At 38.4% G+C, this 26,700-nt stretch overlaps 1 protein-coding gene across 4 annotated transcripts in view; it reads left to right on the plus strand.

Moving 5' to 3' along the window:
* The window catches only part of sls (sallimus), a 173,818-nt gene that overhangs the window by 119,314 nt on the left and 27,804 nt on the right, over window positions 1-26,700 (plus strand). For 2 of the 4 annotated variants that reach the window (XM_075303986.1, XM_075303987.1), the window contains 3 exons: window positions 465-584; window positions 14,638-14,865; window positions 16,943-26,368. The exons of 1 other annotated variant lie outside the window; for it this stretch is intronic. In XM_075303986.1, the coding sequence (XP_075160101.1) occupies window positions 465-584; window positions 14,638-14,865; window positions 16,943-26,368 (9,774 nt within the window). Of the gene's footprint in view, window positions 1-464; window positions 585-8,396; window positions 14,326-14,637; window positions 14,866-16,942; window positions 26,369-26,700 lie in introns of those variants that run through there. One more of the 4 variants, XM_075303988.1, reaches the window with a different exon arrangement.

The following is a 26,700-nucleotide window of genomic DNA, read 5'->3' on the forward strand; positions in this document are numbered from 1 at the left end:
TCCACAAGAAGCCAATCCCCAAACTACTCCAATTAATACATACATCAGCAGTATTGTAGACTCTTATGAACATACAGATTCACTAAACATAAACTCACAAGCTCCCATCTGTTCGGCACAAAATATGGCACCCAATGAGTTGCACACACCCATTTGCACTACACACCTTACAAGCGATTCACTTGACCAAGTCCTTGAACCAACAAACATTCCCAAACACAAAGCTCACCCTACAATTCAATCTTCGTTGGCACACGAACACGCCTCACAATTAATACTCGAAAGTGAGGGAATCATGCCAAAAACCATACTACCGGATAAGAAAAACTTACTTGAATCCACAATGACACATGAACAACTCAACTCAGTCACAACCGCAAGTGCAGATAGCTCATCACCCACACAAACACTTTCTCAGGAAAAGCCCTTTGCAGATAGTGTTGTTAATATTGTTAAAATTTCAGACTACATCACAGCCGATACAAACGTTCAAACATCACACCCAATAACAGAAATTACAAAGTCACACGACGATGTCGATTCTTCGGCAAAACGAAAAACATACACGGTAACTCACCCATCTGGTAAGTACATAGGTGTACAAATAGTCTGTAGTAGTATATGGCGTAATACTTTTCAAGACCCCATTCGTAGCCCCGAACAAAAAACACATTATACACGATTAATAAAACCAAAAACACATACATATTTTAACCAAACTAACCCTCCTAACATTCTATTATACCACCACAGATGATACCACACACAAATCTCATACACCTGACACAGAACACACACAAACCACAGGAACAGTCACCGAGGAAAACAAGCTAACGAAGAGAAAGGTACGCACACGCGTTGTCAAGAAGATCAAGAGTGGCAAACGGGAAATAACACAGATTGAAACTGTCGACGAAGACGACAAAACTGTTTCAACAATTGTTACTGTCCAAGAGGAACCAATCGAAACAGCTCAAGAAATGCCTGAAGACGTTAAGGTGGTTGAAACCATAGGCGAAGATGGCAAAATTAAAAAGAAAAAGATCCGCACTCGTGTAATTAAGAAGATCAAGGGTGATAAACAAGAAGTCACAAAGATTGAGACCATCCAAGAAGATGACAAGCAACCAGAAACCACAGTCACCGTAGAGGAAATCCCAGTTGAAGAAGAGCACACTGAACAAGTTAAGGAACTTCCAGAAGAAGTAAAAGTTATTGAGACTATTTCTGAGAATGGCAAGCCCAAGAGAAAGAAGGTTCGTACACGTGTGATCAAGAAGGTCAAGGGTGATAAACAAGAAATCACAAAGATTGAGACCGTCGAAGAGGATGATAAACAACCTGAAACCACGGTGACCGTAGAAGAAATGCCAGTGGAAGAAGAACACACTGAACAAGTTAAGGAACTTCCAGAAGAAGTGAAAGTTATTGAAACTATTTCTGAGGATGGCAAACCAAAGAGAAAGAAGGTTCGCACACGAGTCATCAAAAAGGTGAAAGGTGATAAACAAGAAGTCACAAAGATTGAGACCGTCGAAGAGGATGACAAGCAACCAGAAACTACAGTTACCGTAGAGGAAATCCCAGTTGAAGAAGAACAACACGAACAAGTTAAGGAACTTCCAGAAGAAGTACAAGTTATTGAAACTATTTCTGAGGATGGCAAACCCAAGAGAAAGAAGGTTCGCACACGAGTCATCAAGAAGGTGAAGGGTGATAAACAAGAAGTCACAAAGATTGAGACCGTTGAAGAGGATGACAAGCAACCAGAAACTACAGTCACCATACAGGAAATCCCAGTTGAAGAAGAGCATACAGAACAAGTTAAGGAACTTCCAGAAGAAGTGAAAGTTATTGAAACTATATCTGAGGATGGCAAACCCAAGAGAAAGAAGGTTCGCACAAGAGTCATCAAAAAGGTTAAGGGTGATAAACAAGAGGTCACAAAGATTGAGACCATCGAAGAGGACGACAAGCAACCAGAAACTACAGTCACCGTAGAGGAAATCCCAGTTGAAGAAGAGCACACTGAACAAGTTAAGGAACTTCCAGAAGAAGTGAAAGTTATTGAAACTATTTCTGAGGATGGCAAACCCAAGAGAAAGAAGGTTCGTACAAGAGTCATCAAAAAGGTTAAGGGTGATAAACAAGAGGTCACAAAGATTGAGACCATCGAAGAGGACGACAAGCAACCAGAAACTACAGTCACCGTAGAGGAAATCCCAGTTGAAGAAGATCATACTGAACAAGTTAAGGAACTTCCAGAAGAAGTGAAAGTTATTGAAACTATTTCTAAGGATGGCAAACCCAAGAGAAAGACGGTTCGCACACGTGTTATCAAGAAGGTCAAGGGTGATAAACAAGAGGTCACAAAGATTGAGACCATCGAAGAGGACGACAAACAACCAGAAACTACAGTCACCGTAGAAGAAATCCCAGCTGAAGAAGAGCACACTGAACAAGTTAAGGAACTTCCAGAAGAAGTGAAAGTTATTGAAACTATTTCTGAGGATGGCAAACCAAAGAGAAAGAAAATTCGCACACGAGTCATCAAAAAGGTCAAGGGTGATAAACAAGAGGTCACAAAGATTGAGACCATCGAAGAGGACGACAAGCAACCAGAAACTACAGTTACCGTGGAAGAAATCCCAGTTGAAGACGAACAAGTTAAGGAACTTCCAGAAGAAGTGAAAATTATTGAAACTATTTCCGAGGATGGCAAACCCAAGAGAAAGAAGGTTCGTACACGTGTCATCAAGAAGGTCAAGGGTGATAAACAAGAAGTCACAAAGATTGAGACCGTTGAAGAGGATGACAAAAAACCAGAAACTACAGTCACCGTAGAAGAAATCCCAGTTGAAGAAGAGCACACTGAACAAGTTAAGGAACTTCCAGAAGAAGTGAAAGTTATTGAAACTATATCTGAGGATGGCAAACCCAAGAGAAAGAAGGTTCGCACAAGAGTCATCAAAAAGGTTAAGGGTGATAAACAAGAGGTCACAAAGATTGAGACCATCGAAGAGGACGACAAGCAACCAGAAACTACAGTCACCGTAGAGGAAATCCCAGTTGAAGAAGAGCACACTGAACAAGTTAAGGAACTTCCAGAAGAAGTGAAAGTTATTGAAACTATTTCTGAGGATGGCAAACCCAAGAGAAAGAAGGTTCGCACAAGAGTCATCAAAAAGGTTAAGGGTGATAAACAAGAGGTCACAAAGATTGAGACCGTCGAAGAAGATGACAAGCAACCAGAAACTACAGTAACCGTAGAGGAAATCCCAATGGAAGAATATAAACCAGAACTAGTTAAGGAACTTCCCGAAGAAGTAAAGGTGATCGAAACAGTTTCTGAAGATGGTAAACCCAAGAGAAAGAAGATTCGTACACGTGTCATCAAGAAGGTCAAGGGTGATAAACAAGAAGTCACAAAGATAGAGACCGTTGAAGAGGATGACAAGCAACCAGAAACTACAGTCACCGTAGAGGAAATCCCAGTTGAAGAAGAGCAAACCGAACAAGTAAGGGAACTTCCAGAAGAAGTGAAAATTATTGAAACTATTTCGGAGGATGGCAAGCCCAAGAGAAAGAAGGTTCGTACACGTGTTATCAAGAAGGTCAAGGGTGATAAGCAGGAAGTCACAAAGATTGAGACCGTCGAAGAAGATGACAAACAACCAGAAACTACAGTAACCGTAGAGGAAATCCCAATGGAAGAATATAAACCAGAACTAGTTAAGGAAATTCCCGAAGAAGTAAAGGTGATCGAAACAGTTTCTGAAGATGGTAAACCCAAGAGAAAGAAGATTCGTACACGTGTCATCAAGAAGGTCAAGGGTGATAAACAAGAAGTCACAAAGATAGAGACCGTTGAAGAGGATGACAAGCAACCAGAAACTACAGTCACCGTAGAGGAAATCCCAGTTGAAGAAGAGCAAACCGAACAAGTTAGGGAACTTCCAGAAGAAGTGAAAATTATTGAAACTATTTCCGAGGATGGTAAACCCAAGAGAAAGAAGGTTCGTACACGTGTTATCAAGAAGGTCAAGGGTGATAAGCAAGAAGTCACAAAGATTGAGACCGTCGAAGAAGATGACAAGCAACCAGAAACTACAGTAACCGTAGAGGAAATCCCAATGGAAGAATATAAACCAGAACTAGTTAAGGAACTTCCCGAAGAAGTAAAGGTGATCGAAACAGTTTCTGAAGATGGTAAACCCAAGAGAAAGAAGATTCGTACACGTGTCATCAAGAAGGTCAAGGGTGATAAACAAGAAGTCACAAACATTGAAACCGTTGAAGAGGATGGCAAGCAACTTGAAACTACAGTCACCGTAGAGGAAATCCCAGTTGAACAAGAGCAAACCGAACAAGTAAGGGAACTTCCAGAAGAAGTGAAAATTATTGAAACTATTTCTGAGGATGGCAAGCCCAAGAGAAAGAAGATTCGGACACGTGTTCTCAAGAAGGTCAAGGGTGACAAACAAGAAGTCACAAAGATTGAGACCATCGAAGAAGATGACAAACAACCTGAAACCATTGTGACCGTAGAAGAAATGCCAATGGAAGCAGATAAACCAGAGCAAGTTAACGAACTTCCCGAAGAAGTAAAGGTGATCGAAACAGTTTCTGAAGATGGTAAACCCAAGAGAAAGAAGATTCGCACACGTGTTATCAAGAAGGTAAAGGGTGACAAACAAGAAGTCACAAAGATTGAGACAATCGAAGAAGATGATAAACAACCTGAAACAACGGTGACTGTAGAAGAAATGCCAGTGGCAGAAGAACAACCAGAGCAAGTGAATGAACTTCCAGAAGAAGTAAAGGTGATCGAAACAGTTTCTGAAGATGGTAAATCCAAGAGAAAGAAGGTTCGAACACGTGTTATCAAGAAGGTCAAGGGTGACAAACAAGAAGTCACAAAGATTGAGACAATCGAAGAAGATGATAAACAACCTGAAACAACAGTGACGGTAGAAGAAATGCCAGTGGAGGAAGAGCAACCAGAACAAGTTAATGAACTTCCCGAAGAAGTAAAGGTGATCGAAACAATTTCTGAAGATGGTAAACCCAAGAGAAGGAAGATTCGTACACGTGTTATCAAGAAGGTTAAGGGTAACAAACAAGAAGTCACAAAGATAGAGACCATCGAAGAAGATGATAAACAACCTGAAACCACTGTGACCGTAGAAGAAATGCCCGTGGAAGAAGAGCAAGCAGAACTAGTTAATGAGCAACCCGAAGAAGTAAAGGTGTTCGAAACAATTTCTGAAGATGGTAAACCCAAGAGAAAGAAGATTCGCACACGTGTTATCAAGAAGGTCAAGGGTGACAAACAAGAAATCACAAAGATTGAGACCGTCGAAGAAGATGACAAGCAACCAGAAACTACAGTAACCGTAGAAGAAATGCCAGTGGAAGAAGAGCAACCAGAACAAGTTAAAGAACTTCCTGAAGAAGTAAAGGTGACCGAAACAATTTCTGAAGATGGTAAACCCAAGAGAAGGAAGATTCGCACACGTGTTATCAAGAAGGTTAAGGGTGGTCAACAAGAAATCACAAAGATTGAGACCGTCGAAGAAGATGACAAGCAACCAGAAACTACAGTAACCGTAGAAGAAATGCCAGTAGAAGAAGAGCAACCAGAACAAGTTAAAGAACTTCCTGAAGAAGTAAAGGTAATCGAAACAGTTTCTGAAGATGGTAAACCCAAGAGAAAGAAGATTCGCACACGTGTTATCAAGAGGGTCAAGGGTGACAAACAAGAAGTCACAAAGATTGAGACAATCGAAGAAGATGATAAACAACCTGAAACAACAGTGACTGTAGAAGAAATGCCAGTGGAAGAAGATCAACCAGAACAAGTTAGAGAACTTCCCGAAGAAGTAAAGGTGATCGAAACAATTTCTGAAGATGGTAAACCCAAGAGAAGGAAGATTCGTACACGTGTTATCAAGAAGGTCAAGGGTGACAAACAAGAAGTCACAAAGATTGAAACCGTCGAAGAAGATGATAAACAACCTGAAACCACAGTGACCGTAGAAGAAATGCCAGTGGAAGAAGAACAAGTGAATGAACTTCCCGAAGAAGTAAAGGTGGTCGAAACAGTTTCTGAAGATGGTAAACCCAAGAGAAAGAAGATTCGCACACGTGTTATCAAGAAGGTCAAGGGTGACAAACAAGAAGTCACAAAGATTGAGACCATCGAAGAAGATGATAAACAACCTGAAACCACTGTGACCGTAGAAGAAATGCCATTGGAAGAAGAACAAGTGGATGAACATCCCGAAGAAGTAAAGGTGATCGAAACAGTTTCTGAAGATGGTAAACCCAAGAGAAAGAAGATTCGCACACGTGTTATCAAGAAGGTCAAGGGTGACAAACAAGAAGTCACAAAGATTGAGACAATCGAAGAAGATGATAAACAACCTGAAACCACAGTCACCGTAGAAGAAATGCCAGTGGAAGAAGAGCAACCAGAACAAGTTAATGAACTACCCGAAGAAGTAAAGGTGATCGAAACAATTTCTGAAGATGGTAAACCCAAGAGAAGGAAGATTCGCACACGTGTCATCAAGAAGGTTAAGGGTGATAAACAAGAAGTCACAAAGATTGAGACCGTCGAAGAAGATGATAAACAACCTGAAACCACTGTGACCGTAGAAGAAATGCCAGTTGAAGGAGAACAACCAGAACAAGTGAGTGAACTTCCAGAAGAAGTAAAGGTGATCGAAACAATTTCTGAAGATGGTAAACCCAAGAGAAGGAAGATTCGCACACGTGTCATCAAGAAGGTTAAGGGTGATAAACAAGAAGTCACAAAGATTGAAACCGTCGAAGAAGATGACAAGCAACCAGAAACTACAGTAACCGTAGAGGAAATCCCAATGGAAGAATATAAACCAGAACTAGTTAAGGAACTTCCCGAAGAAGTAAAGGTGATCGATACAGTTTCTGAAGATGGTAAACCCAAGAGAAAGAAGATTCGCACACGTGTTATCAAGAAGGTCAAGGGTGATAAACAAGAAGTCACAAAGATTGAGACCGTCGAAGAAGATGATAAACAACCAGAAACCACGGTAACCGTAGAAGAAATGCCAGTGGAAGAAGAGCAACCAGAACAAGTTAAGGAGCTTCCCGAAGAAATAAAGGTGATCGAAACAGTTTCTGAAGATGGCCAGACCAAGAGAAAGAAGATTCGCACGCGTGTCATCAAGAAGGTTAAGGGTGATAAACAAGAAGTCACAAAGATTGAGACCGTCCAAGAAGATGACAAGCAACCTGAAACCACTGTGACCGTAGAAGAAATGTCAGATGAAGAAGAGCAATCAGGACATGTTAATGAACTTCCTGAAGAAGTAAAGGTAATCGAAACAGTTTCTGAAGATGGTAAACCCAAAAGAAAGAAGATTCGCACACGTGTTATCAAGAAGGTCAAGGGTGACAAACAAGAAGTCACAAAGATTGAGACAATCGAAGAAGATGATAAACAACCTGAAACAACAGTGACTGTAGAAGAAATGCCAGTGGAAGAAGAACAACCAGAACAATTGAATGAACTTCCAGAAGAAGTAAAGGTGATCGAAACAGTTTCTGAAGATGGCAAACTCAAGAGAAAGAAGATTCGCACACGTGTTATCAAGAAGGTCAAGGGTGACAAACAAGAAGTCACAAAGATTGAGACCATCGAAGAAGATGATAAACAACCTGAAACCACAGTGACCGTAGAAGAAATGCCAGTGCAAGAAGAGCAACCAGAAAAAGTTAATGAACTTCCCGAAGAAGTAAGCTTGATCGAAACAGTTTCTGAAGATGGCAAGCCCAAGAGAAAGAAGATTCGCACACGTGTTATCAAGAAGGTCAAGGGTGACAAACAAGAAGTCACAAAGATTGAGACCATCGAAGAAGATGATAAACAACCTGAAACCACAGTGACCGTAGAAGAAATGCCAGTGGAAGAAGAGCAACCAGAACAGGTTAATGAACTTCCCGAAGAAGTAAGGGTGATCGAAACAGTTTCTGAAGATGGCAAGCCCAAGAGAAAGAAGATTCGCACACGTGTTATCAAGAAGGTTAAGGGTGACAAACAAGAAGTCACAAAGATTGAGACCATCGAAGAAGATGATAAGCAACCTGAAACCACAGTGACCGTAGAAGAAATGCCAGTGGAAGAAGAGCAACCAGAACATGTTAATGAACTTCCCGAAGAAGTAAAGGTGATCGAAACAGTTTCTGAAGATGGTAAACCCAAAAGAAAGAAGATTCGCACACGTGTTATCAAGAAGGTCAAGGGTGACAAACAAGAAGTCACAAAGATTGAAACCGTCGAAGAAGATGATAAACAACCTGAAACCACAGTGACCGTAGAAGAAATGCCAGTGGAAGAAGAGCAACCAGAACATGTTAATGAACTTCCCGAAGAAGTAAAGGTGATTGAAACAGTTTCTGAAGATGGTAAACCCAAAAGAAAGAAGATTCGCACACGTGTTATCAAGAAGGTCAAGGGTGACAAACAAGAAGTCACAAAGATTGAAACCGTCGAAGAAGATGATAAACAACCTGAAACCACAGTGACCGTAGAAGAAATGCCAGTGGAAGAAGAGCAACCAGAACAAGTTAATGAGCTTCCCGAAGAAGTAAAGGTGTTCGAAACAATTTCTGAAGATGGTAAACCCAAGAGAAGGAAAATTCGCACACGTGTTATTAAGAAGGTTAAGGGTGGCAAACAAGAAATCACAAAGATTGAGACCGTCGAAGAAGATGACAAGCAACCAGAAACTACAGTAACCGTAGAAGAAATGCCAGTAGAAGAAGACCAACCAGAACAAGTTAAAGAACTTCCTGAAGAAGTAAAGGTGATCGAAACAGTTTCTGAAGATGGTAAACCCAAGAGAAAGAAGATTCGCACACGTGTTATCAAGAGGGTCAAGGGTGACAAACAAGAAGTCACAAAGATTGAGACAATCGAAGAAGATGATAAACAACCTGCAACAACAGTGACTGTAGAAGAAATGCCAGTGGAAGAAGAGCAACCAGAACAAGTTAATGAACTTCCCGAAGAAGTAAAGGTGATCGAAACAATTTCTGAAGATGGTAAACCCAAGAGAAGGAAGATTCGTACACGTGTTATCAAGAAGGTCAAGGGTGACAAACAAGAAGTCACAAAGATAGAAACCGTCGAAGAAGATGATAAACAACCTGAAACCACAGTGACCGTAGAAGAAATGCCAGTGGAAGAAGAGCAACCAGAACATGTTAATGAACTTCCCGAAGAAGTAAAGGTGATCGAAACAGTTTCTGAAGATGGTAAACCCAAAAGAAAGAAGATTCGCACACGTGTTATCAAGAAGGTCAAGGGTGACAAACAAGAAGTCACAAAGATTGAAACCGTCGAAGAAGATGATAAACAGCCTGAAACCACAGTGACCGTAGAAGAAATGCCAGTGGAGGAAGAGCAACCAGAACAAGTTAATGAGCTTCCCGAAGAAGTAAAGGTGTTCGAAACAATTTCTGAAGATGGTAAACCCAAGAGAAGGGAAATTCGCACACGTGTTATCAAGAAGGTTAAGGGTGGCAAACAAGAAATCACAAAGATTGAGACCGTCGAAGAAGATGACAAGCAACCAGAAACTACAGTAACCGTAGAAGAAATGCCAGTAGAAGAAGACCAACCAGAACAAGTTAAAGAACTTCCTGAAGAAGTAAAAGTGATCGAAACAGTTTCTGAAGATGGTAAACCCAAGAGAAAGAAGATTCGCACACGTGTTATCAAGAGGGTCAATGGTGACAAACAAGAAGTCACAAAGATTGAGACAATCGAAGAAGATGATAAACAACCTGAAACAACAGTGACTGTAGAAGAAATGCCAGTGGAAGAAGAGCAACCAGAACAAGTTAATGAACTTCCCGAAGAAGTAAAGGTGATCGAAACAATTTCTGAAGATGGTAAACCCAAGAGAAGGAAGATTCGTACACGTGTTATCAAGAAGGTCAAGGGTGACAAACAAGAAGTCACAAAGATTGAAACCGTCGAAGAAGATGATAAACAACCTGAAACCACAGTGACCGTAGAAGAAATGCCAGTGGAAGAAGAGCAACCAGAACATGTTAATGAACTTCCCGAAGAAGTAAAGGTGATCGAAACAGTTTCTGAAGATGGTAAACCCAAAAGAAAGAAGATTCGCACACGTGTTATCAAGAAGGTCAAGGGTGACAAACAAGAAGTCACAAAGATTGAGACCATCGAAGAAGATGATAAACAACCTGAAACCACGGTTACCGTAGAAGAAATGCCACTGGAAGAAGAGCAACCAGAACACGTTAATGAACTTCCCGAGGAAGTAAAGGTAATCGAAACAGTTTCTGAAGATGGTAAACCCAAGAGAAAGAAGATTCGCACACGTGTTATCAAGAAGGTCAAGGGTGACAAACAAGAAGTGACGAAGATTGAGACCATCGAAGAAGATGATAAACAACCTGAAACCACTGTGACCGTAGAAGAAATGCCAGTGGAAGAAGAGCAACCAGAACAAATTAAAGAACTGCCCGAAGAAGTAAAGGTGATCGAAACAGTTTCTGAAGATGGTAAACCCAAGAGGAGGAAGATTCGAACACGTGTTATCAAGAAGGTCAAGGGTGACAAACAAGAAGTCACAAGGATTGAGACCATCGAAGAAGATGATAAACAACCTGAAACCACAGTGACCGTAGAAGAAATGCCAGTGCAAGAAGAGCAACCAGAAAAAGTTAATGAACTTCCCGAAGAAGTAAGCTTGATCGAAACAGTTTCTGAAGATGGCAAGCCCAAGAGAAAGAAGATTCGCACACGTGTTATCAAGAAGGTCAAGGGTGACAAACAAGAAGTCACAAAGATTGAGACCATCGAAGAAGATGATAAACAACCTGAAACCACAGTGACCGTAGAAGAAATGCCAGTGGAAGAAGAGGAACCAGAACAAGTTAATGAGCTTCCCGAAGAAGTAAAGGTGTTCGAAACAATTTCTGAAGATGGTAAACCCAAGAGAAGGAAGATTCGTACACGTGTTATCAAGAAGGTCAAGGGTGACAAACAAGAAGTCACAAAGATTGAAACCGTCGAAGAAGATGATAAACAACCTGAAACAACGGTTACCGTAGAAGAAATGCCAGTAGAAGAAGAGCAACCAGAACACATTAGTGAACTTCCCGAAGAAGTAAAGGTGATCGAAACAGTTTCTGAAGATGGTAATCCCAAGAAGAAGAAGATTCGCACACGTGTTATCAAGAAGGTCAAGGGTGACAAACAAGAAGTCACAAGGATTGAGACCATCGAAGAAGATGATAAGCAACCTGAAACCACGGTGACTGTAGAAGAAATGCCAGTGGAAGAAGAGGAACCAGAACACGTTAATGAACTTCCCGAGGAAGTAAAGGTGATCGAAACAGTTTCTGAAGATGGCAAGCCCAAGAGAAAGAAGATTCGCACACGAGTTATCAAAAAGGTCAAGGGTGACAAACAAGAAGTGACAAAGATTGAGACCATCGAAGAAGATGATAAACAACCTGAAACCACTGTGACCGTAGAAGAAATGCCAGTGGAAGAAGAGCAACCAGAACTAATTAAAGAACTGCCTGAAGAAGTAAAGGTGATCGAAACAGTTTCTGAAGATGGCAATCCCAAGAAGAAGAAGATTCGCACACGTGTTATCAAGAGGGTCAAGGGTGACAAACAAGAAGTCACAAGGATTGAGACCATCGAAGAAGATGATAAACAACCTGAAACCACGGTGACTGTAGAAGAAATGCCAGTGGAAGAAGAGGAACCAGAACACGTTAATGAACTTCCCGAGGAAGTAAAGGTGATCGAAACCGTTTCTGAAGATGGCAAGCCCAAGAGAAAGAAGATTCGTACACGTGTCATCAAAAAGATTAAGGGCGATAAACAAGAAGTTACCAAAATTGAGACTGTAGAAGAAGATGACAAGCTTCCAGAAACCACAGTGACCGTAGAAGAGACACCAGTGGAAGAAGAACAGACAGAACAAGTGGAAGAACTTCCTGAAGAAGTAAAGGTTATCGAAACTATTTCTGAAGACGGCAAGCCCAAGAAGAAAACGGTTGTTCGCACAAGAGTAATTAAAAAGAACAAGGGCGATAAACAAGAAATTACAAAAATTGAAACTGTCGAAGAAGACAATAAACAGCCAGAAACCACTGTAACCGTTGAAGAAGTTCCCTTTGAATTAGATCAGCCCGACGAAGTCAAGGAAATGCCTGAAGAAGTACGAGTAGTAGAAACTGTTTCTGAAGATGGAGAACGCAAGAAAAAGAAGGTCATAAGAACACGCGTTATTAAGAAGGTTAAGGGTGATAAGCGCGAATTCACTAAAATCGAAACTGTAGAAGAAGATGGTAGAGAACCGGAGACCACAGTTACAATTGAAGATATACCTATTGGTGAGGATATATCAGAGCAGTTGGATGAATTCCCGGAAGAAGTACGTGTTATTGAAACCGTTTCTGAGGACGGAAAGCCTAAGAAAAAGAAAGTAATCCGTACACGCGTGACGAAAAAATTGAAAGGTGACAAACAGGAAGTCACTAGGATTGAAACGGTTGAGGAGGATAATAAAATACCTGAAACAACCGTTACTGTGGAAGAAGTGCCTGTCAAAAATGAACAACCAGTTGAAATAACAGAAATGCCGGAAGAAGTGCGAGTTGTCGAGACTGTGTCCGAGGACGGCAAACGCAAGAAAAAGAAGGTAATACGCACCCGACTTATTAAAAAGGTTAAAGGCAATAAAGAGGAAGTTACGAAAATTGAGACAGTTGAAGAGGATGATAAACAGCCAGAAACAACAGTGACTGTTGAGGTACACCCTGCTAATGAAAACCAACCGGAAGAAATAGAAGAGATTCCAGAAGAAGTCCGTGTTGTCGAAACTTTATCTGAGGAAGGAAAGCCCAAGAAAAAGAAGGTTGTTCGTACACGCGTGATCAAAAAAGTCAAAGGCGATAAACAGGAAATTACCAAAATCGAAACTATTGAAGAAGATGATAAACAACCGGAAACTACAGTGACAGTTGAGGAGACACCAATAGAAGAGAAGGAATCCAAAAAATCTGAACAAGTTGAAGAACTTCCCGAAAAAATTGAGGAAGTCGAAATTGTGTCAGAAGATGGCACTCCAAAGAAGAAAAAGATTCGCACAAGGGTCATTAAGAAAGTAAAAGGTGATAAGGAAGAAACAACAACTGTTCAAACTGTTGAGCAAGAAGGCGATAAACCTGAAACTACAATTACTGTTGAAGAACGTAGTGTACCGAAGGAAGATATTAAACAAATTAAACTTAAAAGGGTGATACGCGTAAAGCAACCCGATGATGAAGAGAAGATTGTCGAATTGCCAGAACAAAAGTCTGTTATTATGTCACAAAAAGAAGACGGTACACCCACAAAAACAGTTATAAAAACTAAAATAATTAAGAAAATGAAAGGACCTAAGATGGAAGTTACAAAAATACGAACTGTTGAAGAATTTGAAAAAGAACCGGTCACAACGGTAACTGTTGAAGACTTTATTGAACCATTCCCAGAATTGACGGAAGAAAAGGTAACGCCTGTCATTGAAATGCCAGAAGAAATTATTACAGAAGACTATACTGACAAAGAGGGCTCTAAAAAAACACGAACAATTAAAAAGAAGTCCATCAGAAAACCAATTGGAGACAAGGAGGAAATAACTGAAATACAAATCGTGGAAGACGAAGGTGAAGAACCCAAGTATCAAGTGACTGTTAAAGAAATAGATAGAACAGACGTTCCTATCGACACATTTGTCGAGTCTTTGGAATTGCCTGAGCAAAATGCAGTGTTTGAAACAAAAACTACTGACGGCAAAAAAATTAAAAAGACCATTAAAACTAGATCATTTAAGAAACCCTTGGACAGCGATACTGATGAAATCACAACCATACAAATTGTTGAAGGTGATGAAGAAACTCCTGTGGCCACCGTTAACATTGAGGAGATACCAGCCGATGAGTTACCTGCTCAACCAATACCCGTAGAAGAACTTCATGAAGAAATTGTGGAATCTGAAGTCGTCGACGAGAATAAGAAGCCTAAAAAGAAGACGACCAGAACACGTACATTCAAAAAGGATGTAGAACCAGAACCAGAATATTATCAAATTCAAACCATCGAAGAGGAAGGCAAGGAACCCTACTCTCAGATACAAGTAGTAAGCGAAGAAAACCTGCTAGATATCATTGATATCAGCAGGTTGGATGATGAAACGACTCCTAAAACCGATAAGAAAACAAAAAAATCAAAGAAGCCTAAGGGTAAGATTAACACAATACACAATTTTACACTTTATATAAATACTTATATATACTATAAAACAATTGCACTACTCATACACTGACACAAACCAAACATAACTTCCAAAAATATATACAATTACATTTACTGTCACGCACACATTAACTAATAATGTAATTTTGTGTGTGGTCATATGAACCTTACTATTGCGCTTTTTTTTACTACCCAAATGAATTATAAACACATTCTAATATTTTTAAATATATATTTCATCACACATAAAAAACAACGAATACACACACCAATGCACCAACAACATAAATTAAATACAGAAGATAGGCCCGAACAACTTACTACAGACGAAAAACCTGTTTTCATTACAACATTCAAATCAGTACAAAACGAAGACGGTGAAACTGTAATTGAAACCGAAAGTAAAAAGGTTACCGAAGAGGAAGGAGTACTAGTAGAAGAAGTACTCAGTGACACAGAATCCACCAAAGAAACCGACAAAACTTCGCCCAATCAAATTGAAATCGTCGAAGTCGCCGATACAACAGGTACATTTCTTTATTCTCTATTACTAAACTTAGTAAATATATACTCGTATATATAAATCTCTATAATGAATAAGAAGTCTGAATGTTCAGGAACTTTCACATATCCTTTTTCTTCAACGAAAAATGGATAAATATGTCTATGTAACATATACTAGCACAAAGATCCCTAATACTATAGAGTGGTTTACAAATGATGCAGTGCCCAAAATTCAGTTTTCGATGTATATGTAAATAAATTCATTCACAATGGACCGAATAATCTAAGGGTATGGTCACACTAGGCAAATGTTTGACCATAATGAGTGTCAAACTTTTTCCAGTAACATTTTCGAAAATTAGAATAAGAAAATGAAAAATACTTTTATTGTTATTTTATATATCCAATCTAAGCTAAAAATGTTTGCTGGTTTGTATGTGACGGCGAATTCTTTTTTGATTTTTGTCAAATATTTGCCCAGTGTGACCGCACCATAAGTGAGTTCCATACATTCACAATGGACTGAATAATCTAAGTGAGCCTGAAATATCGGGCTGCCACTATACCTAGTTGCATACATTTGGATTAAGGAAACCCCTTAACTACCAAACGGAAAATTTGCTAATATTACTTTTCGAAGAAATCTTACTGATTTTTGGATGCGTATTTCCATTCGCTTTCCCTGTAAGGCCATAAATAACGTTATTTTAGAGCATTGGCTCGCATAGCAAAACTTTAGTGTCGTCTAAGTCTCTACATCCATTTTAGATTGGTAACAAACAGGTGTATTTTCATATTATGAAATGTTTTAATCTAAAAGAGTCTTTACACAAAAATGTTGTATATTTTTTCTTTAATGCAAGACTATCCTCACGATGTTGCTATTTTCACGACACGATATTTCTATGGACTAGCAGTCTAAGTAAGCTTTTATAATAACCGAAATACGTTATATTTATTTCAAAACACCTTTTATAATTTAAAACAAATGGAAATTTCCAAACTGATAGTATTTTGAAATGCGTGATAACTCTTTATTAGATAGGACTAATAATTGTAACAATTTCTAATATTGATATACTATTCAAAATATATCGTTTTAATTTGGATAATTTACTCGTATTTCTATTTTTGTTTTAACTAAGAAGATAATTATATTTATACTTTGTTAGAAGAAGACTTATTCGTATAACATATCAAACGAAGTTGTTCTTTCAACAGAATTCCGAGAAATTTAAAAAACTCATGCGTTCCAATAATTGGAATATATGCCTATTCATTTTTTGCAAGAGCAACACATACTGAGAATAATTGATTTTATCCATTCACAACATTGAGATCTTTCAACCATTTCCATTCCGTATTTACCTCATTATATGCCACGAAGATGAATTTCGATAACTGTCCATCATTTGAAATACCACTTTAAAGTATTACATTATGGTAGGACTTAATATATAGAGACTAATTCGAAAACCAGGACCAGGACTGCAATCCATTCGGATTACATTCCTTCAGTAATTATTAAAATATCGCGCCCGACAATTGTTAATACTCTTCAGCATCAGTCCAATGCAGAAAAATCCAACTGAAAGACCAACAAGAAAATAAATTAACCTCCGAAAAAAAAGTACTAACCATTTGTTTTATACATTTCAAAATACAGATTCCCCTGAAGAATACCTGAAACACGACACTCGGTATTCTTAAGATGGAACAAACAATTAATCAACTAAACCCTTGTGTAATATGTATGTTTTGTACTAATATAGAATATTGTTCCATAGTTGACAATATATATTTATGTGTCATCTCAAATGCATTCCCATAAACCAAACAGACACAAATATGAATTATGCGCTTATGAAGAAGAACACCACTTACATACTATAGGCTTTAATGTGACTTTATATAACTATAGAATTTCACACGAGTTCATATCTAATATATCACAGAAACACTTACACTGTTTGTTTCTCTCGTTTTGTTTCTATATATACCACATATACATTTAATTTTATTTGATTTAAGCAAATTTATGTTTGAAAATTCGCTAAAAATTTACACATATACAATATATAAAATATTTTTGTCAATTAGAACAAGAAAACAAAGCATACACTATTATTGAACCAGATGATGTATATGAAGACACAACACAAACAGATATATCCAAACAGCCAAGGATCAAAACTAAAAAGTCTAAATCCAAGACATCCTATGGTGTTATTGAGGAGCAACCCGAAATTGAATATCTGCCGGAAGAAATAGTTGAAATTGAATTGCCAACAGAATCGCCGGTGGAAGGCAAAGACGATGATGTTGAGAAATTGACGAAGACTACTACTAGAACAGTGGCTAAGAAACGGAAGATTAAAAAGAAGGTTGGCGACCATGAACAGATAATTGAAGTTATAGCCACCCAGAAACCTGGACAAGAGGAAGAAGTTACAGTGGTTGTGAGGGAAGACGAAGACATAGACGATGACAAACTTGAGCAAAAGTCTCAGGAGACTGTAGAAGAATGGAAAATTAGGGTAACGGAAAGTATGTCTGGCAAACCTAAGGAAAAGAAAAAGAAGAAATCTATGACAAAGAAGAAGGTTAACAAAGACGATTTATACGAATATATAGAATTTTTGATACAACAGGAAATTCCCAAGACAGTTTTACAAGACTATAAGCGTACAGAATTGCAGCAACCTCAACAGGCACGCCGAGACTCCTCCGTGAAGCCAGTTAAACCTCTGAAACTTGTTCCTATGAAAATCGAACAGGTCGAAGTGAAAAAATCTCGCAAAGTTGAGATAACGTCAGTTGTCGAGTTCCCGCAAATGCTTAAGCTTAAGACACCTAAACAAAAACCTGCCCATGTTAAGCCTAAGAAGGAGAAAGTTCCCTTCAAAACCAAACTCAAGAGTTGGATTAACTTCATCCCTTATGCTCCGTATAATTTCAAGTTTACAATCACCGATTTGGATACCAAACGCGGTCATGGAGAACTTTCACGAAATATCGAAGAAGCCTTGTTGGTCTTAAAGAAACGACCTAAACCCTTCAAACCTACCGATTACAGTGATGAAGAACTCGAAAAACCAACTTTGTTGGAAGAGGAAGACCAGCCTAATCCAGAAGAAGATCAACCTCAAATAAAATACAAACGACCAAAGAAACCCAAAACGGAAGAAAAAGAAACCGCAGAACGTAAACTCAAACTTGGAAAGGGAAAAATTCCCAAGGAAGAAGAATTTCCAGAAGAGGTTACCCTCAAACCCATCACTAAGGATACTTCTGAAGAACCAGTAATAGAAGACTCTCCTAAAGATATCGATGTTATTAAGAAAAAACGAAAACCGAAGAAACCACGTGAAGGTGAGACAGATATTGGTTTCAAACCAGAAGAATCGGAAAGACCTGAATCCGAAAGTGAGTCGATACCAGAGGTGCTAAGTGTAGTAGAATTCAAGCCAGAAATTGTTGAAGAAGATCAAATTGATGGTGACGTTACGAAGAAGAGGCGTATTACGAAAAAGAAGAGAAAACTTGTTCAAAAAACAACTGCAGGAGACCACATAATAGAAATTGTTGAAACTCCAAGTGACAAACCCGATTCAGAAGAAAAGCTATATGAAATTACTGTTACAACAATGCAAACAGATGATACTTCAACCGACATGCAGCCCATAATCAAAAAGAAAAAGAAAGTAAAAGTAATGAAACCCCATGAAATCCAAGAGTTTGTAGATGAATTACACGAACAACCTGCAGATACTGAAGACGAACGATTCTACGAAATTTCATTGTCTGAAATAAAACCAATTGAAACCGAAGATGATGATAAGCGAGGAAAGAGAAGAATTAAGCACAAGAAGGGCAATGAAGAACAAATAATTGAGATTATTGAAGACCAAACAGAACAAAGTGAGGAGCCCACGTACGAAGTTATTATTTCTGTAACAGATGCTTCCGATTTTGTAGAAAATGTGGTAGAAGAAAAACCGATAACAAAGAAAAGGGTAAAAAAAATGAAAAAAGATGAATTGGACGAATATATCAAACAATTAATTGAAGCCGAAATTCCCAAAACAGACCTTGAGAAATACGAACAAATAGAATTCTCTAAGACTCCTAAAAAGACGAAAAAGCCCAAAAACATTCCCAAAGAGGATAAACCTTTGGAGGGAGATATACTTGAAGTTGGATTATCTGAGGTTGAACCCACAAAGAAAAAGCCAAAACAAAAGAAACCAATGCATCAACTCAAGACTACACAACCAGATGAAATATCAGCTCCCGAGGAAACATTTGAAGATCTTCCTGTTAGAGTCGTGGAAACTGAACCGAAACAATTGGATATTCAAGAAGAGAAAACTGCGATGCTTCCTGTAACAGTTGAAGAGCAAGAAGATTCACCACACCAACGAGTGGTAGTTGAAGAAGTTTCCAAGGAAACGGAGACCATTGTAAAGGCTAAAGAAGATGGAAAGGTTGAAGAAAAGATTAAAACCAAACGAAAAATTAAGAAAAGAGTTGGCGATAAAGTGTACGAGGTTGTTGTCGTTGATGAACAGATAGATGATAAGCCCGATGTGGAACTTACCATAATAACGACAGAATTTGAACCAGAAACCCTGGGAGAGGCTAGCGTAAAAGAAGGCCCCAGAAAGCCAAAGAAAGTTAAGAAAACTATTAAAAAAGAGGAACTTGATGAATACATTGTACGAATTATCAATGAACCAGAAGCCTCAGATAAGATTCAAATTGTAGAAGAACATGAAGTACCCAAAACACAAAGTCCTGAAGATAGCGATGAGTATATTTTCTCAGCAAAGACTATAGTGGAAGATATTCCTGAAAGTGATCAACCATTGACGGAAGAGAACGTTTCCCAGGAAACGACAAAGAAGACAAAGAAATCGAAAACGCCAAAAACTAAAAAGGTCAACTTTTCAGAATCGGAACTTGAAACCCCAAGTGAACAAACTCATGATACTGTAGTTCTTGAATCGGAAGAAAAACGTAAAGAAACCCCATTGGACGACGAATTCACAATTGACGTCACGGAAGAAGTAAAGCCGAAATCAAAAACAAAACGTCCAAGACCTAAAGTTTCCGAAGAAATTGTAAATGAGTACACAGTTCGAATTGAAGAATTGCAACCAGAAACAATCACTCACACAACTACTAATGAGACCGGGGAAGAGGTGAAACAAATCATCACCAAGAAAAAGCTGAAGAAAATGGAGGGACCAAAAGAATATATTATTGAAATTGTTGAGTCATATGTCGAAAATAAGCCAGAAGCTGAAGTCGAAATTACTACATCCGAAATTCTGCCACAGAACGTAACTGGAGAAACTAAATCAGAAGTAGTTAAAGTAAAAAAATTCAAAAAGAAACCAACTCCGCCCAATGATTATGAAACATACATACAAGAACTAATCGATCAAGAAATTCCCATAACTGAACTGGAAGAATATGAACCAACAGAATTTGAAAAGAAGCCTCAGAAGAAGCCTTCTACTATAAGGAAACGTCACAAAAAGACTACGGAAATAGTTGAAGGTGTTCCAATTACAGTTCACGAATTTGACATTGAAGAAGTTATCCCACAAATGGAATTGCCAGAACAGCCAATAACAGTTAATGAAGAAGAAACACCAGCACCGGAAGAAACCGCTGATGATTTGACATTCAGTTTGAAAGAAGAAGAAGAAGTTACTCAACCGTCCTCCTTAGACGAAATAGTAAAGGTCAAAGAAACTAAACCCAAATCAAAGAAACCTAAAGCTGCAAAGGTAGATATTGCTGAATACATGCCAGTGGTAGTGGAAGAAATTGATAAAACTACTGAAACTGTAGAGCAACCAACAGAAACAGGCGAAATGAAGAAGAAAACTATTACAAAACAAAAGGTAAAGACTAAAAAGGGACCAAAAGAAAAAGTTTTCGAAATTGTTGAAACGACAGAAGATGGCCAACCAAATGCAGAAATTACAATAATCGATATCACCGAATCAGAAGAAACTCTAGAAGACAAACCGCAAGTAGTAAAGAAACCCATAAAAAAGACAAAGAAGATTCCCAAAGAACAAACACACCATTTCATTGTAAATGTTATAGAGGAATATGTGGCACCATCGCAAATCGATGAACCACAGTCAGTCGATGTAGAAGAGGTGGAAAAAAGCACTGAAACCATTGAGCACCTTACAGAAACTGGTGATGTTAAAAAGAAAACTATTACCAAACGTAAGATCAAAACCAAATCTGGGCCCGAGGAAAAAACGTTTGAAATTTCCGAAATTGCTGAAGATAATCAACCAAATGCTGAAGTTACAATTGTAGAAATCATGGAAGATGAACCTCTTGTCCAAAACGTGGAGAAAGAAAAGAGGAAGAAATCTGTAACAAAATTACAGAAGGTTCCTAAAGAAGATATTAAGGAGTTTGTAATCAATGTTCTTGAAGAATATATTACACCGAGTTTGTACGTTGAAGAACAAGAGGAAAAGCAACCCGAAGACGTTCCAAAGGAACAACAACCAGTGAAAAGAAAAACCAAAACTAAGCGACTAAAGCCTGAAGACAAAGGCATCACTGAATATTCTGTCCGTGTTGAGGAACTTGAACCTGAAGTCACAAACGCAGTTATCGTTGACGATACTGGTGAAGAACGCAATCAAGTTGTTACCAAGAGGAAATTGAAGAAGAAGGAAGGCGACAAAGAATATATGATTGAGATAGTTGAATCCTTTGTTGAAAATAACCCAGAAGTAGACATAGAGATAACGACCACCGAAATTATGTCTGAGGAAGCTCCAGAAGAATTCAAACCGGAAACCGTTAAGGTTAAGAAATTCAAAAAGACTAAGCCAAGCAAAGATGATCAGGCTGACTACATTCAGCAACTGATTGAACAAGAAATTACTAAGACCGAATTGGAGCAATATGAGACAACAGAAATCGAAAGCAAACCAAAAACAAAACCAAAAATTGTAAAGAAACTTCACAAGAAAAGAACTGAAATTGTTGAAGGTTCCCCAGTTACAGTACATGAGTTTGATATTAAAGAAATGGTTCCAGAAGAAGAGATTAGCGAAAGCCCTCTGATAGAAGAGGTTCAGGATGAAACAAAACCCGAAGAAGAAACTCCCAAAGATTTTGTCTTTACAACAACGGAAGAAAGCATTATCGAAAAGCAAGAAACTCCAGATAAAAAAATAATTGTTAAAGAAACCAAACCAAAACCAAAGAAACCTAAAGCGGAAGAAGTTGAAGAGAAACCGTTTGAGGTAGAAGAAATCAGCAAATCTACGGACACATTACCGGAGGAGGAAAGCGATGTTAAAGAAATTAAACGAAAACCCAAGAAACCAAAAACAGCTAAAGTGACACAGGAAGAAGTCAAGAAAACTGATATTCCAAGCGAAGACCTTAAAGAGTATTCTGTGCGCATTGAGGAAATGAAACCCGAAATTATTACTCAGGATATTGTAGATAATGGCGAAGAAGTCAAGCAAACAATCACAAAGAGAAAACTAAAAAAGAAAGAGGGCGACAAGGAATATTTAATCGAAATTATAGATTCTTACGTTGAAAATAGACCAGAAATGGAGGTAGAGGTAATATCTACCGAAATAGTACAAGAAGAATCTCCCGAAGAGAAAAAATCGCCAAATGTTCGCGTTAAGAAATACAAAAAGAAAATGGTCCCATATGAAGATCACGACGCTTATATTCAGCAACTTATTGAACAGGAAATTCCTACAACTGAGTTGGAGCAGTTCGAGGGTATGGAATTTGAAACATTGCCTAAGAAAAAGCCTAAAACTGTTAAGAAACACCACAAGAAAACCACTGAAATTGTTGAAGGTGTTCCTGTAACTGTGCATGAATTCAATATAGAAGAGATGATTCCTCAAGAAGAGGAAAAATTACCCGAAGAAGAACATATAGAAGTGGTAAAAGAAGCTACCAAACCACAGGAACATCCCTCAGAAGAATTTACAATCGGCTTCAAAGAAGAACAGAAGATTGAAGATACAACTAATGAAGCAGGTGAGATTGATGTAAAGGAAACTAAACCTAAGCAGAAAAAGGTTAAGAAACACAAAGTTGATCTAAATGAAAAGCCAATGCCAATAGCTGTCGATGAAATCGAGCAAAGTACGGTGACTATTACTGAAACCGACGAGGAAGACAGAGTTAAACCAAAAACGATTACGAAACGTAAGATTAAAACAAAGTCTGGTCCAGAAGAAAAGATATTTGAAATATCTGAAGTTACTGAAGGTGATGATCAAGCCGTTAGTGAAGTTACAATTTTCGAAATTACTGAGTCGGAGAAAACACCACAAGTGGATACTGAAAAACCTAAAGATAACAAAGTGATTAAAAAGGTTAAGAAGATTCCCAAACAAGACATAAAGGAGTTTATAGTAAGTGTCATTGAAGAATATGTACAGCATGACACCAACAAAGACATGGACGAAGAAGTACAAGTTACAAATACTTCCGAAGAAATAGTACCCGGCTTACCTGCAGAGAAAGTAAAGAAACCCAAGAAACAAGTAGTAAAGGAAGAAACTTCGACAGGGGCAGTGAATCATCCTGAATCGCCTATTCCGGAGGAAATGGTCGAATTAGAGCAGCCCGATATAGTTGAGTCTTATAACATTTCTATAATAGAAGGCGAAGAGAAACAGCCTTCTGAAAAAACGTCAACACTCAAAAAATCCAAAAAACCCAAGCAAAAATCCCCCAAAGAAAATGAAGAACTACCTCAATATGCAGTCAAAATGTCTTCATTCGAAGAAATTCCTCAGCAGGAACAATTCGAGGAGCTTACAGTAACCGAAGAATCGGTAAAAGAGCCAAAATCAGAAGATTTGACTATATCTATAGTTGAAGTTGACCGCACGGAAGAAGAACATGAAGTTGTCAACAGCGAGGGTGTCATTGAGAAGAAAAAGATTACAAAACGGAAAATTAAGAAGCAAGTTGGCGACAAACAGGAGTTTATTGAAATAGTCGAAACACAGCAAGGAGATGAACAACCAGTAGCAGAAATATCAGTTACATCATTGGAACCGGAAGATGATAAAGAAACGACTAAACCCACTGAAAAGACTCCTTCGAAACCAAAGAAAACCAAAAAGGTTAAAAAGGATGATTTAGAGGACTATATCATGAAACTCATTGAACAGGATATACCGAAAACTGAACTGGAAAAATATGAGAAAATGGACATTGATGAACCAATTAAGTTAAAGAAGAAACCTAAGCAGGTAATCAAAGAGAAACCAAATGATATCAAAGCCCAGGATAAACCCGAAGAAAATAGTCCAGAAGAATATCAAGAGTACACATTGGAGGAAACGCTTCCAGAAGTTAAGGAAGACATTCTCCCTATCAATGTTGTTGAACTAGAAGCACAGCAGGAAGAAGTCCAGGTAACCAATGACAATGGTGATGTGAAGACTCAAAAGATTATCAAACGTAAGATAAAGAAACAGGTTGGACCCAAGGAAGAAATTATTGAAATTATTGAAAAACAAACCGGCGAAGAAGAACCCATCACAGAGATTACCGTAACCTCTGTTGAACCGGAAGCATTTGTCGAAAAGCCTTCCGAAGAACAACCTAAGAAATCAAAGAAAACCAAGAAAATAGTACCCAAAGATGAGCTACAAGAATACATACAGAAACTCATTGAGGAAGATATTCCCAAAACAGAATTGGAAACATACGAAAAGATTGAAATTGACAAACCCGTTAAACTCAAAAAGAAGCCAACAAACAAAATCAAGAAATCTGAAAAGCCCCCAGAATTAGATGAGGTACCTACTGGCGAAGGAGTAACAATTGAGGAGGAAAAACCTGTAGAGTTTAAAGAAATACAGGATGATAAATTCATCATTAATGTAGAAGAAAAACACGAGGAGGCCCCTAGATTAGATGAAATTAAAGAAATTACTTTGATTGAAACTAAAAAGAAAAAAGACAAGAAGATTAAACCAAAGCCGAAACAATTTGAGGAAGAAAAATTACAACAAGATTTACAGCCAGTCGAAGAACAAGAAATTACTCTAACGGAATCCGAACCAGAACCTATTGTGGAGGAATGTCAAATCAAGGAAACCGAGGAAGATGAAAAGGAACCAACAGCTACTCCTAAGAAACATAAAGAAAAGAAGGCAAAACCTGTATCCGAAAATCAAGAAGAAAGCCCAGCGTTTGAGGTTATTATCAAAGAAACATCACCGGTTCCCGAAGAATCCGAACCATTCAAAATTGAAATAATCGAAAGTCATACCGAGGTAGTAGAAAAGGTAAATGATGAGGGTGTCGTTGAGAAGCAAACCGTTACCAAACGTAAAATCAAACGCCAACAAGGGCCCAAAGAGGACGTCATTGAAGTAGTGGAAGTCAAGACCGACAATAAACCAGACGTTGAAGTTTCAGTTGTCGAAATTCAACCCGAAGAAACCATAACTAAAGATAAGCCTAAGTCTATTAAAAAACCCAAGAAGGTTAAGAAGGATGATCTCTATGACTATATCCAAAAACTCATAGAGCAAGACATACCTAAAACAGAGTTAGAAAAGTATGCCAAAATTGAGTTTGAGCCAAGACCCAAAAATGCTATTGAAAGTTCTTCATACACAACAGAAACAATCGAAGAACAACCAAAACCAAAAGAAGAAGAAAAGCCTAAGAAGAAACTTAAAGCAAAATCAAAACCAAAAGATGAAGAACTGGAACAACCAATCTCTGAGATAAAGGTTATCGAAGAGCTAAAAGAAGAAGAGCAATCTTTGCCGTTTGTTGAGGTGGTGGAAAGTGCACCTCTTGAAGTACACATCGAAGAGGTAACAAATGAAGAAGGCAAGCCCAAGCAAAAGACAACCAAGAAACGTACATTAGTCAAGAAAGTCGATGATGAAAAAGATTCCACCATCCATGTTGTTACAATACATGAAGAGGACAGTAATGAGGTTACCCTAATCATTGATGAGGAACCCGCCAAAGAGCAACCCGTTAAGGTTGAAGCCGACAGTACTACTCTTCCGGAAGAGACCAAACTTAAGAAACCCAAGAAAATTGTTAAGAAAGTTAGGAAAGACCAAATTGACGACTACATACAGAAACTTATTGAAGAAGAAATTCCCAAGACTACATTAGAACAATATGAAAAGGTAGAAATGCCCGAAAAGACAGTAGACAAGACAGATGACAAGATAGAAGTAGTAGAAAAACCAAAGAAGGATAAAAGAAAACCGTCTAAACCTTCCAAGGCTGTAAGCGTTGAAGAAGACCTTGAACAACCAGAAACTCAAGACACTTTACACGAAATCAAAATAGAACACACAGAACCAACACCTGAAGAAGTCAGTCAACCAATACATGAAGAAAAGGTCGAGGAAACTAAACCCAAATCTCACAAGGTCACCACCACAGAAGAAACTATCCCTGAAACAAAGACCACCAAACCCAAACAATCAAAACCCAAAAAGCAAACAAGTAAGTGTTGTGGAAGGATGGCCTCAATGCCCGCAATATGCAGCCAAACAGCAGCGTTAACTTTCTTCCAAAGTTCCCCTTCCTCTCTCCCAAAAAAGAAACAAAATTATTCACTCTAGCTCTTAGTACAAGAGCCTATAATGCTATATAAAACTCATAATTCTCTCTCTACCTAGCTAGCCTACCTATACTTGTCTTCATCTGAGTGTTGGAATATAAGCTGCTGCTACGTCTCTAGCGTTTTGTTATCCTATTTCTACCCTCCTATAATCTACGATTATCTGCTTTTTTAGTGATAAGTTATTTTAGATTTCTTAGCCTCCACCCTCAAC

This window comes from Haematobia irritans, chromosome 4 (genome assembly GCF_050003625.1).
Source record: "Haematobia irritans isolate KBUSLIRL chromosome 4, ASM5000362v1, whole genome shotgun sequence".
Lineage (NCBI taxonomy): Eukaryota > Metazoa > Arthropoda > Insecta > Diptera > Muscidae > Haematobia > Haematobia irritans.